This window comes from Orycteropus afer, unplaced genomic scaffold, assembly GCF_000298275.1.
Source record: "Orycteropus afer afer isolate SDZICR_OR568_19922 unplaced genomic scaffold, OryAfe1.0 scaffold00017, whole genome shotgun sequence".
In the NCBI taxonomy this organism is placed as follows: Eukaryota; Metazoa; Chordata; class Mammalia; order Tubulidentata; family Orycteropodidae; genus Orycteropus; species Orycteropus afer.
In genome coordinates, this window is record NW_006921604.1 from 14,986,441 (window position 1) to 14,999,511 (window position 13,071).

At 38.6% G+C, this 13,071-nt stretch overlaps 1 protein-coding gene across 1 annotated transcript in view; it reads left to right on the plus strand.

Moving 5' to 3' along the window:
* Positions 1-3,910, plus strand: part of LOC103213803 (interleukin 18 receptor accessory protein) — a 30,205-nt gene extending 26,295 nt beyond the window's left edge. Inside the window, 3 exon segments of the mRNA XM_007959545.1 lie at positions 2,518-2,691; positions 3,494-3,852; positions 3,854-3,910. Coding sequence (XP_007957736.1) covers positions 2,518-2,691; positions 3,494-3,852; positions 3,854-3,910 — 590 coding nt within the window.
* Positions 3,911-13,071: the final 9,161 nt, after the last annotated feature.

Consider the following 13,071-nt stretch of genomic DNA (forward strand, 5'->3'; position numbering starts at 1 on the left):
CCACTCCTCGGAAGGAAGGTTGGGCAATCCTACTTCCGTAGTGATACTGCCTCGGAAACCCAAGGAGGGGTCGCTATGAGTCGGGTTTGACTCGATGGCACATAACAACAACATCCAAAATTTTAAAGACATAAAATGTCAGAATTGAGGAGTGCCTGAATGGTTATCTAATATTCCCACTCTTCAATTTTGTAACTGAAGAAATTTAGTGTTTCCAGATTACAGAAAAATCTTACTTTGCTGGAGTATCACATCAATATGGAAGGAATTGAGGGAACCACAACTTACAATTCTGACTCATAACGACCTTCATTGGGTTTTCAAGAAAGTAAATCTTTATGGAAGTAGATTGCTCAGTCTTCCTTCTGCTAAATGGCTGGTAGATTTTAAACTGTTAACCTTCTGGATAGCAGTCAAATGCCTTAGGCACTACACCACCAGAGCTCCACGATTTAAGAGTTACACATTTAAACTGCAGAGCACTTACCTGCAATCATACTTCATGAATTTCTACTTTCCCACGTGGGCAATGAGATGCTGTATAGAATGGCTTCCTGTGCCTCAGCTCATCTACTAAGACCACTTTTTAACTACATGTTGACCAAGTATGCTACCAAATAGTATCAACAACCACACTATTGTTTGCTATTTTGCTAAAATTCTACTTGGCAGACATTGTGAGAAGTGCTAAAAATATGAACCATGTGTGTCCATTTCCAAACCTGTGAGTTAACGTTCAGGATTTTCTACTCATTCAGATAGTTCTTCAGCAAATCTCAGTATCAATGTGTATTTGTAATAATTTAGTTAACAGAGACATATGAGATCATTAAACTATCTTAAAACAAGTTGCATAAATATAGTTCCTCATTGTGAAGGAAGGAGCTCTGGTGGCACAGTGGATAAGGCACTTGACTGTTAACTGGAAGGTCAGCAGTTCAAACCCACCAGCTGCTCCGTGGAAGGAAGGTTGGGTCATCTACTTACATAAAGATTTACAGCCTCCGAAACCCAATGGGGGTTGCTATGAGTTGGAAACTGACTTGATGGCAGTGAAGAGAGAAGAATAGATATTTATCTTGTTCCTTCTATAAGCACGCCCTATATTATTTCATGCAACCTTAAAATAGCCTGCAGCGGAGTTATCTTTAACGTCATTTTGCATAAGGGGATTCAAATATAGGTATGGGCAACATGTAAAAAAGAAATTGGCATAGTGGTGCTTATGAAAATACTTCCGGGAAGAGGGAGCAGCTGGCTAACAGATGTAGAAGGTGGGTGTTAGTTGCATGAAATATGGTATACTGTTGTTGCCTTGTGTCATATAATTGATTCTGACTCATGGCAATCCCATGTGTTATGGAGTAGAACTACTCCATTGGAATGTCTTGACTATTTATTATCTTTATAGAAGCGGATAACCAGACTTTTCTTCCATGGAACCCCTGAGTGGTTCAAACTGCTAAACTTTAGATTACCAGATGTTTATGTTTATGCCATCTAGGGACTGTCTCTCTCTCTTTTTCTCTCTGTGTGTGTATAGGCTTCCTTGGTGGCATGAGCAGTTTTTCACCAGCTGCTAACATAAAGGTTGGTGATTTGAACTCACGCAACAGCTCCATAGGAGATCTGTGGTGTAGTGCCTAAGGCATTTGACTGCTAACCAGAAGACTGGTGGTTCAAACCCACCAAACACTCTTCAGAAGGAAGATTGGGCAATCTACTTCCATAGTGACACCGCCTTGGAAACCCAAGGAGGGGATGCTATGAGTTGGATCCGACTCGATGGTAGTGAGAGCAGCTCCATGGAGAAAAGACCTGGCAATCTGTGTCTGTAAAGATTACAACCAGCATTTCTACTCTGTAACACATAACATCACCATGAGTCAGAATAGACTCACTGGCAAGTGGATAGCTATATAAAAATTCTAACTCAGAGTCAAATTGTATCAACGGCAGTGAGGCTTTATTTTTTTTTTAATAACGCTAAGAGCATATTTTTCTCTTATAAATGCAATGTTATGGGTTTTAGCAGAGCTTTGGTCACTGGATATTATCATGCTTTTATACTGCTGACTACTCCTCAGAAGGATACTGCCTCAGAAATCCAAGGAGAGATCACTATGAGTCGGGTCTGACTCCACGACATAACAACAACAACAACACTCTTTGATGTGTAACTAATGGGACAGAAACAAAGCAGATGCAAAGAAAGTTCAGAGTAACTCCCAAATACATGTGATTTAATCATACCAGGCCCCAGCTGTTTGATCTTACCTCAGTAAAAATGAAGAAGTCATGCTTCATAAATTAGAATTACTTTAGGAAGGCAATCGATACCACTCAGTAGCGTGATTTTTGAAATAGCTATAGCTGCTCCTTAAAAAAAAAATTCAGTGAAAATTTTAAATCTTAATTTTTCCATTTAACATACATGTAAAGTGTATGTGTGTGTATCTTCACAGTAGAACCATGTAAATGGCCTACTTTTTTTTTTTTCATTGTTTCTCTTTTCAGATAAAAAGGAATTTGATGCTTTTGTGTCCTATGCTAAATGGAGCTCCTTGGAGAGTGAGGCCACTTCATCTCTGAGTGAGGAAAATCTGGCTCTGAATCTGCTTCCTAAAGTTTTGGAAAACAAATATGGATACACCTTGTGCTTGCTTGAAAGAGATGTGGCCCCGGGAGGAGGTAGATCCTGCATGCCAAGGCACATTACAGAGCAAAACGGACAGTTATACGACAGACTTCCTAAGTTTCTCTGTCATTCTGTTGGAATATACAACTTATGGAAGTTTTTTAGGTTACAACATGTTGGGCAATAACATAGAAAAGGATGTGTTGTGATCCATCATAAACCAACCAACCAACCAACCAAAAATCTATCTTCTGAGGAAAATATGATATTGGGTGTTAGGGATGCCTTCCAGAACAAAGATCTCTCTACTGGCTTCTTGGCAGGCAGTTTTGTCTGTTACTCTGGACAGATGGTCTCTTGCTCTCCAGAGACCATGTCCTCCACCCATAGCTTAGTTTTAGGATAACCTTAGCCCTAGGTCAAGTAGGCTCCCAGGCCCTGGTCCTACCCAGTTCCAGCCACGAGATATCTGGACCTCAGCCTGCCCCGCTGCTCTCCTCTGCTCCAGATATCATCACCAAAGAATCTGCGACATTCCATGTCCTTAGATCCAGCTTACCTTTAAGAGGTTTGCTCCTGGAGGAATTGACAATGTCAGGAGATAGAGTAGAGGGGAGAAGGATGTAAAATTAAGAATCACCAGACACTAGAATACGTTTTCAACTGTTGCTTGAGAGTGACAAAGTAAACCAAGTTTTCTTTTTTCCTTATTTAAGAGAAGTATGCCATCAGAGCTCCTACGGAGCTGTTGGGTTGCATTGCAAGGAACCTCTGGATAAATCTAAAAGAATCAGGCTTATTGTACTCAAGGTGTCATAATAATAATTTACAAATAAATGAATTCTTTATTTCTAGCATATGCAGAAGACATTGTAAGAGTTATTAAGAAAAGTAGAAGAGGAATATTTATCTTGAGCCCCAACTACATCAACGGACCTAGTGTCTTTGAACTACAAGCAGCAGTGAATCTTGCCTTGAATGATCAAACGCTGAAGCTAATTTTAATTAAGTTCTGTTCCTTCAAAGAGCCAGAGTCTCTGCCTCATCTTGTGAAAAAAGCTCTCGGTGTTTTGCCCACCGTCACCTGGAGAGGTTTAAAATCAGTTCCTCTCAATTCTAGGTTCTGGACACACATGCGCTACCACATGCCTGTGAAAAACTGTAAAGGATTCATGTGAAATCATCTCAGAATTGTGTCAAGGATATTTGCACAACAAAGGGCTCAGTATGTCAGAAACCACTAGGAGGAGCTCCCAGCCTAGGGAATCATGACAATGGCCCCTCAAAGAACTCCCCTCCAGGTCTGGGTGAGTAGATATGTTGATAAAACCCACAGCATTGATTGGGCCGATGTAAAATTGAATGAGTCTACTACCAGCCCCAAGGAAACTTGTCCAGCACTAGAATGAGCTTAAGGCTGCAGTTTAGAGCCTTGGTTTTCTGGAGTGGGTAGGTAGAGGGTGAATTCTCCAGAACCTTGTACACATTCATCACACAACATCCCCTAACATGTGCCTAATAGTCTGAACAGACTCAGCAGATACAGTCACTTTTGCTTTGTGGCTATGAACTGTCACATCTACGATGTATTATACATATGAAACTATCCACATTTTTATGCAGATAAATATTATTTTATGTCCCTGAGTATCACAAATAGTTTGCTTTTGGCTCTAACCAGAAAAGTTGGAAGTTCAAAGCCATCAGGGAGTGCTACTGATAAAAGGCCTGGTGATCTGTTCTCAAAAATACTACAGCTAAGAAAACTCTATAGAGCTCAGTTCTATGTTGTCATGAGTTTGGTTTTAGGTTTAGTGATTTAAACTCTGCTGAAAGCTTCTCTGTAAGGAAGATGGTTCTTATTCCATGTTCACCCAGTGACTTCTGAAAGCAAGTAGGAAAAGCAGAGACCAAAGGGACAAAGATCAGACAGGACTGCAGCTAATCTCTACTGTATCTTTAGGGACAGTGCCTCCTCAGGGCAGATGAACTAAAGAAAAGAGCCCCCTTTTTTTGGATTAGTGCAACCCTAGTTCAGTACATAAGGCTTGGTGAGCAGAGAAGGGTCCATTTCAGTTCTTCCTTGTCCGCTTGGCCAGAGACCTTTGCACAGGGCATAAAGTACACAATCTTACTCAGGAACACTGAAAGGAGGGACCAACTGGGCTAAAAATGTTAGGCCAACAAGGAGATAAAGAAAAAACTAGCAATTGTATGCGAAGTAGAAAGGTAGTGACAAGATTCAGTAGTCTAGATAAGAATCTGGAAAATAGGAAGTAAATACACAGTTTAAAAACAGCAAGAATGGAGCTTAAACTGAGCTTTAGTCTGAATCATTTGCCTGTGGAGGCAGGCACGCCTTGTGTGCTTCCTGACCTCCTAGTCTCAGTTTAAGTTCTCCTAAACAACAGGGTCTGGTGGTGTAGTGGATAAGGCTGCTAACCACAAGCTCAGTGATTCAAACCCACCAGGGGCTCCACGAAAGGAAAATGGAGTGATCTACTCCCACAAGGACTTACAGCTTGAAAAACCCAATGTGGGTCACTATGAGTTGGAATTGACTCGATGACAGTGAGTTTAGTTTGGTTTGGAAACAACAGAGTGAGATGTTGGAGGGCCAATTAGTTGTTCCTGATAGACAAGGCTAATTTCATTCTCATAGGTTTGTTTTTCTTTATGAGAGTTCCATCTGCTATTAAAATGGTTTCCTAGTCATATGTAGGTGGAAGATCTTCAGACTCTGTCTTCTCTGATGGACATGATCCAACATTTGAGCAATAAAGTAAAGAAACTTCTGGACTGATTCACTAATAATGCATCACCTCCAGTGGTCTGAATATGACTTATGTTTGAAGTGGCTAAAAATCATTGTCATCTGGTCACTGCTTGGTGCCTGTGTGAAAATGCTCTCCTGCTTTTTATTCACAGAGGCACCCACATCACAGAAACCACTGTGGTTTTGGCATCAACCAACTTCCTTGTTGGAAATTTCAGTGAAAAAGTTAAAGATGAGTTACAGGGTATAAATTACTCTTGGAGAAAGTTTCTTTTGGGAAGGATCATTGTAGGGTCTCAGCAGGGAAGAACCCACACTGTCATTGTGCCATTGTGCTATGGGATGGCCAGGATCCCTGAGCTCTTGCCTGCCAGCTACTGTCTGAGATCTGAGACTTAGGAACCTCTTTGGCCAGTGTATGCAGGTCAAGGCTTTCTAAGATAGATACTGTTATAACTAGTTAGCAAGAGGCCCAGGGTTTTGTCCTTCACTTTGCAGGAACTCACACTGAACCTCAGACTTGCACATATACAAAAGAGAAATATCTAGCTCTAATATTTAGAGAATATACTCTCCAGGTTGACAGGTATTCTCAAGATCTTAAATTAGCATTTGACACAAATGGTTATTTATATTACTTACATGTAAATCAGTAAAAATACAGTGGATGACTGTAATGGATTGAAATGTATTCCCAAAAATTGTGTGTTGAAATCCTAAACCATGTATCTGAAAATATAACACTGTTTGATAAAAGGAGTTTTATTTTGTTTTGGTAATGGGTCTTACTGAGGTAGGGTAACTGAATCACTCTGAAATATCTCATGAAAGCAGAATAGGCACAGACACAGATGAGGAAGACAGACACCATATGAGGCCCCATCTACAAGCAGGGAAATGTTAAGGATTGCCAGTAGACATCAGAAACTAGGAGAAAGGCCCATAGAAAGAACTGGGATTACATGAGATCCTGATTTGGGCTTTTAGCCTCCAGAACTGTCTGAAAATAAGTTTCTGTTCCTTCAAAGCAGCTAATTGTGGTATATCTGATATGGCAGTACTAGGTAACTAAGACAGCATCCAAAACAAATTTTCTACTGATAGAACCCTGATTGTAACTGAACAATTGGAATCAATGGAACACAATTAGAAAAGAGTATTGTTTTTCCATTACACTTTTTAGCTAAAGGGACCGTATGTCCTGGTTCCTATTTTGCAGAAGGATAATTTTAATATAGCTCCCTTTCACTCTGAAATAAAGTTATTGGTTTGGATAATGGTCACTATACCTCTAACACAGTAGGGTACTCCTTACTGTCTGCATTACATTTCAGGCAGATCTCACAACTTTCCTGGTATTTTTGGAGCTTTAATACCTTTATTATTTCTAATTACTAAAAAAAAATCTAGTCCATATTGGTTTCTACTCATCCAGAGAAATACAGAATGAAGGAAACCAGTGACTCGATGAAGAAACTAGTCTACAGGGCTAATAGTCTACATGAGCCATGGCCTGCTCTATCCTGAGACCAGAAGAACTAATGATGCCTGGTTACCATCACTGACCATTCTGATCAGGGCCTCAGTATATATACCTTGATTGAATGGGATAAAAATGTGGAACATAAACTCAAATTCCTTATTAAAAAAAAAAAAATTACTGGACTTCCCAAGAATATTGGCTTGTGATACGATTTAAATCTTGAATCAAAACTACCCCTGGAAATCACCTTTTAGCTCACAAAATAGAGGATCATCTGTGAGTACTATGCTTCTTTATTAAAAAAAAAAAAAAAAAATCAGCTACATGAGACCAAATGGTCAGCAAATACTTAAAACAAAGATGAGAATGTAAGGTTCAGAGAAACTAAATTAATGGAAACCGAACAGCCAGAACAGAAATACTGAGACAGTTTACACATTGTGAAGAATATAACCAATGTCACTGAACAATTTGTGTAGAAGTTTGTTGAATAGGAACCTAAACTACTGTGCAAACCTTCACCCAAAAGATAATAAATTTTTTTAAAAAAAAAGTTCATAAAAATATATGTTATGACCACTAACCATTATACTTGAATTCTAGAATATAAATGAAGTACCAGTACAGATCGCAGTTCTAGGAAAGAAGGAGTAAATACCCACAACTCTGTCACTTCTGCTTAATCACAGCTATAAAATCTAGATAAAATGCATATAAAATCTATTGGAAGATTCTGGAAAGTAAATAGAGACAGGCCATTTGGAAAGTTAAGAATTCGAATTTCCACTATATTATTTCCCTCCAGTACCTCCTGGCTTTGACTTAGTGTCATCCAAAACCCGGAAATGAGTATGAGTGATGACAGAAAGAGTGCCAGAAGAAGCCTTCTGTTTCTGACCTGAACCTGGAAAAAAAAATCTCTTGAATCTCAGGAAGAGAAGGGTAAATCCTCATTATTTTTATTTTCTGTGTGTTTCACTCTTCAACCTTTAAGCAATCCTGTGGTGGCAGCAGCAGTATGAGGAGGCTATAGAGATCTTCAAGAGTTTTAATCTCTGCAGAAGACATCATCAACTGTGATATAAGAAGCTGTGGTCCCAGGATGGTGTGGCAAATATCTACTGATTATTATTAATTTTTTTTCTCTCGGTCCTTTTATTGTTTGCCCGTGGAGGTGAGGGCAATTGCAGGAAGTTAACTTCAGAATGGGGCAAAGAAATTCTTTGCTTTTTCACTAGAAAACTGCATACAGAAGCCATGTTGTTATTGTTGTTAGGTGCCGTCAAGTTGGCTCCAACATATAGCAACCTCACGTACAACAGAACAAAACACTGCTCAGTTCTGTGCCAGGCTCACAATTCATGCTATACCTGAGCCCATCACTGCAGCCACTGTGTCAGTCCATCTTGTTGAGGGCCTTCCCCTTTTCGTTGACCCTCCACTTTACCAAGCATGATATCCTTCTCCAGGGAATGGTCCCTTCTGACATGACCAAAGTAGGTGAGATGAAATCTGGACATTCTCGCTTCCAAGGAGCATTCTGGCTCTACTTCTTTGAGGTCAGATTTGTTCATTTTTCTGGCAGTCCATGGTACTTTCAGTATTCTTTGCCAACACCACAACTCAACAGCATCAATGCTTCTTTGTTCTTCCTTGTTCATTGTCTAGCTCTCACATGCATATGAGGTGATTGAAAATACCATGGCTTGGGTTAGGCGCACCTTAGTCTTCATGGAGACATCTTTGTTCTTCAGCACTTGAAAGGTCTTTTGCAGCAGATTTTCCCAGTGTCATCTGATGTCTTGACTGCTACTTCCAATGGTGTTGATTGTAGAACCAAGTAATATAAAGTCTTTGTTAACTTCAATCTTTTCTCCATTTATTTGATTCTGCTTATTGGTTCAGTTGTGAGAATTTTTATTTTCTTTATGTTGAGATGTAATCTATATTTCAGACTGAAGTCCTTAATCTTCATCAGTAAGTGCTTCAAGTCATCATCACTTTCAGCAAGCAAAGTTGGGTCATCTGTGTATTGCAGGTTGTTAATGAGTCTTCCTCCAATCTTGATGTCATATTCTTCACATACACCAGCTTCTTGGATTATTTGCTCAGCATACACAATGCATAAGTACAGTGAAAGGATACAACCCTGACATACTCCCTTTCTGATTTTAAACCATGCAGTATCCCCTTGTTCTGTTCAAATGACAGCCTCCCAGTCTATATACAGGTTCTTCATGAACACAATCAAGTGTTTGGGAATTCCCATTCTTCTCAATGTTATCCATAATTTGTTATGTTCCACACAATCAAATGCTTTTGCATAGTCAATAAAACACAAGTAAACATATTTCTGGTATTCTTTGTTTTCAGTCAAGATCCATCTGACATCAGTAATGATATTCCCTTGTTCCACATCCTCTTCTGAATCTAACTTGTATTTCTGGAAGTTCCCTGTCAACATACTGCTACAACCATTTTTGAATTATCTTCAGCAAGATTTTACTTGTATGTGGTATTAAAGTCATGGTTTAATAATTTCCATATTCTGTGAGATCACCTTTCTTTGGCATGGGTATGAATATGGGTCTTTTTCAGTTAGTTGTCCAGGGAGCTTTCTTCCAAATTTCTTGGCATAGACAAGCTAGTGCCTCCAGAGCAGCATCCATGTTTTGAAACATCTCAGTGGTATTCTGTAAATTCCTGGAGCCTCATTGTTTGCCAGTTCCTTCAGTGCAGCTTTTATTTCTTCCTTCAATACCATTGGTTCTTGATCATATGCCACCTGTTGAAATGTATGAACATTGACCAATTCTTCTTGGTACATTGACTCTGTGTATTCCTTCCATTTTCTTTTGATGTTTCCTGCATCATTCAATATTTTTTACATAGAATCTTTCAGTATTGCAACTTGAGGCTTGAGAATTTTCCCTTCAGTTCTTTCAGTTTGAGAAATGCCAAGCATGTTCTTCCCTTTTGGTTTTCTAACTCCAGGTTTTTGCACATTTCATTATAATAGTTGACTTTGTCTTCTTGAGCTGCACTTTGAAACCTTCTGTTCATCTCTTTTATCTTGTCATTTCTTCCTGTTGCTTTAGCTATTCTCCATTCAAGGGCAAGTTTCAGAGTCTCTTCTGACATCCATTTTGTTTTTGTCTTCCTTTCCTGTCTTTTTAAGGACCTTTTGCTTTCTTCATGGATGATGTTCTTGATGTGATCCCACAATTAGTCTGGTTTTCAGTCATTGATGTTCAATGCATTAAATCTCTTCTTTAGATGGTCACTAAATTCAGGATGTATTCCAGGTCATATTTTGGCTCTCATGGACTTGTTTTAATTTTCTTTAGCTTCAGCTTGAACTTGCACATGAGCAACTGATGGTCTGTTCCACAGTCAACTCCTGTCCTTGTATTGGCTGAAGATATTGAGTTTTTCTATTGTCTCTCTCCACAGATGTAGTCAATCTGACTCCTGTATACTCCATTTGGTTAAGGACACATGTATAGCCATCACTGTGTTGTTGAAAAAAGGTATTTGCAATGAATAAGTCTTTGGTCTTGCAAAATTCTGTCATGCCATCTCCAGCACTGTTTCTATCACCAAGGCCTTATTTTCCAAGTACCAGTAACTATTCTTTGTTTCTAACTTTTGTATTCCAAGCACCAATGATAATCAACACATCTTGATTGCAATTTTGGTCAATTTCAGAGTGCGGAAGTTGATAAAAAATCTTCAATTTCCTTATCTTTGGCTTTGGTGGTTGGTGAGTAAATTTGAATGATAGTAGTATTAACTTGTTTTCTTTGTAGGCATATGGATATCATCCTATCACTGACAGCATTATACTTCAGGATAGATATTGAAACATTTTTTATGATGATGAATGCTACACCATTCTTCTTCAATTTGCCATTTCTGATACAATTATATCATATGGTTGTCTGATTCAACCAGTCCATTTAAGCTCACCAATACCTAGGATATGGATCTTTATGCATTTCACTTCATTTTTGACAACTTTTAATTTTCCTAGATTCATATTTTCCATGCATTCCATGTTCCAATTATTAATGGACGTTTGCAGCTGTCCCTTATTATTTTGAGTCATGTCACATCAGTAAATGAAGGTCTTGAAAGCTTTATTCCACCAACATTAAGGTAGCTCTACTCTGAGGAGGCAGCTTTTCCCAGTCATATTTTAAGTATCTTCAGACCTGAGGAGCTCATCTTCCAGCACTATATCAGATGTTTCAGGGATATTCATAAAGTTTTCCAGTAACATATCAGACAATGTTTCACTGCTATTCATAAGATTTTCACTGGACAATTCTTTGAGAAGTAGAAGACCCCTTCCTTCTCCCGAGTCTGTTAGTCTGGAAGCTCCACTGAAACCTGTCCACCATGGGTGATCCTGCTGGTATTTGAAATACCAGTGGCATAGCTTCCAGCCTTACAGCAACACACAAACCACCACAGTATGACAAACTAAGAGACGAGTGGTGGACAAAAGCCTGTAGGGAATCAGAAAGTACTTCTTACAGGAATGTGCTTAGGAAAGTGATGATGTAAAATTACTGACAAACTCCTAGGTTCATCCCCATTCTGCATATGGGTGAATCTGACTTGAAAAACAATTCCACGAATTTTGAGAACTAAACACTATAGGTTAGGCCACTTCCCAGACAGGCCACTGGAAGATGTATGTGAGATAAGCCCAAATAGAAAGGCATTGAAAAGAGAACTAACATTGAAACCTCAAGTGACAGGGCGTTGATTAAAATGTGGATCTTGAACACAGTGGAGTCAATTACCTGCTAAAACAAAAATATCAACATTCCATATAGGATTTTAATAAGACCCAGAGTTGTATAACATAATACTCACAATCTTCAGGATAAAAATCCAAAATTACTTGTCATATTAAGAGCCAGTAAAACCTCAACCTGTGTGGAAAAATGAAACAAAACAAAAAACAATCATAACCAATGCTGTGATGGCACTGATGTTGGAATATCTGACAAAAACTTTGAGACAGCTATAATAGGTATACTTAATTAATTAAGAACAAAGATTCTTGAATGTGTCTGCAAAGAAACAGAAGATAAAGAAGAAAAGGAGGAATCTGTTAGAAATGCTAGCACTTAAAAATAAAATAACTGATATAAAAGGCTCACTGATGGACTCAATGGCAGAATGGAGATGCCAGAGGAAAGAACCCGTGAACTTGGAAATAGGTGAATAGAAAATACGACCACCACCAGTTGCTGTCAAGCTGACATGGCAACCCGATGTGTGTCAGAGTCAATTGTATTCTATAGGGTTTTCAACAGCTGATGTTTCAAAAGTAGATTGTCAAGCCTTTATTTCAAGTTGTCTCTGGGTGAACACTCAAACCTTCAATCTTTCATTTAGAAGCCAAACATATTAACTGTATCACTCAAGTTCTCCTCAGTAGAAAATAACTAGTCTGAACATAAGAGAGAGAAAAAATAACGACTGAAAAAATATAGAGGCTTTGGTACTTTGGAACAACACCTAAAGGTCTAATTGAGTTCCACAAGAGAGGACAAAGAATAACCAAAAAGAAAACAACCAAACTCACTGCCATCAAGTTGGATACCACTCATAGTGACCCCTCCTTGGGTTTCTGAGGAGATATCACTATGGAAGTAGATTGCCCAATCTTCCTTCCAAGGAGTGGCTGGTGGATTTGAACTGCCAGTCTTCTGGTTAGCAGTAGTGTAGTAAAAATAAAAACAAAACATAGGAAAAAATATGGGTATAAATTTTCCAAATTTGGCAAAAGACATAAATTTAAGATTAAAGAAGCTCAAACCCAAGCAAGATAAAGCCATAGAAATCCAGGTGAATGCATATGAAAATCAAACTGCTAGAAACAAAAGGCAATTAAAAAATCTTGAAAACAACCAGGTGTTAAGTATTACTTATAGGCAAACAGTGGTTCAAATGCCTGTGAATATCTTATCAGAAATAGTGCTACCAAGAAGGAAGTAAAACAGTGTGTATAACTCACTAAAAGAAAAAATTAATAGCCTGGAATGTTATATTCAGTAAAAATAGCCTTTAAGAATGGATGTGAATACGCAAGACCATGTATAGGGTTGGCAGACAATGGTCCTATAAGTGTATTTGTATGATCTGTAAGAATTCCCA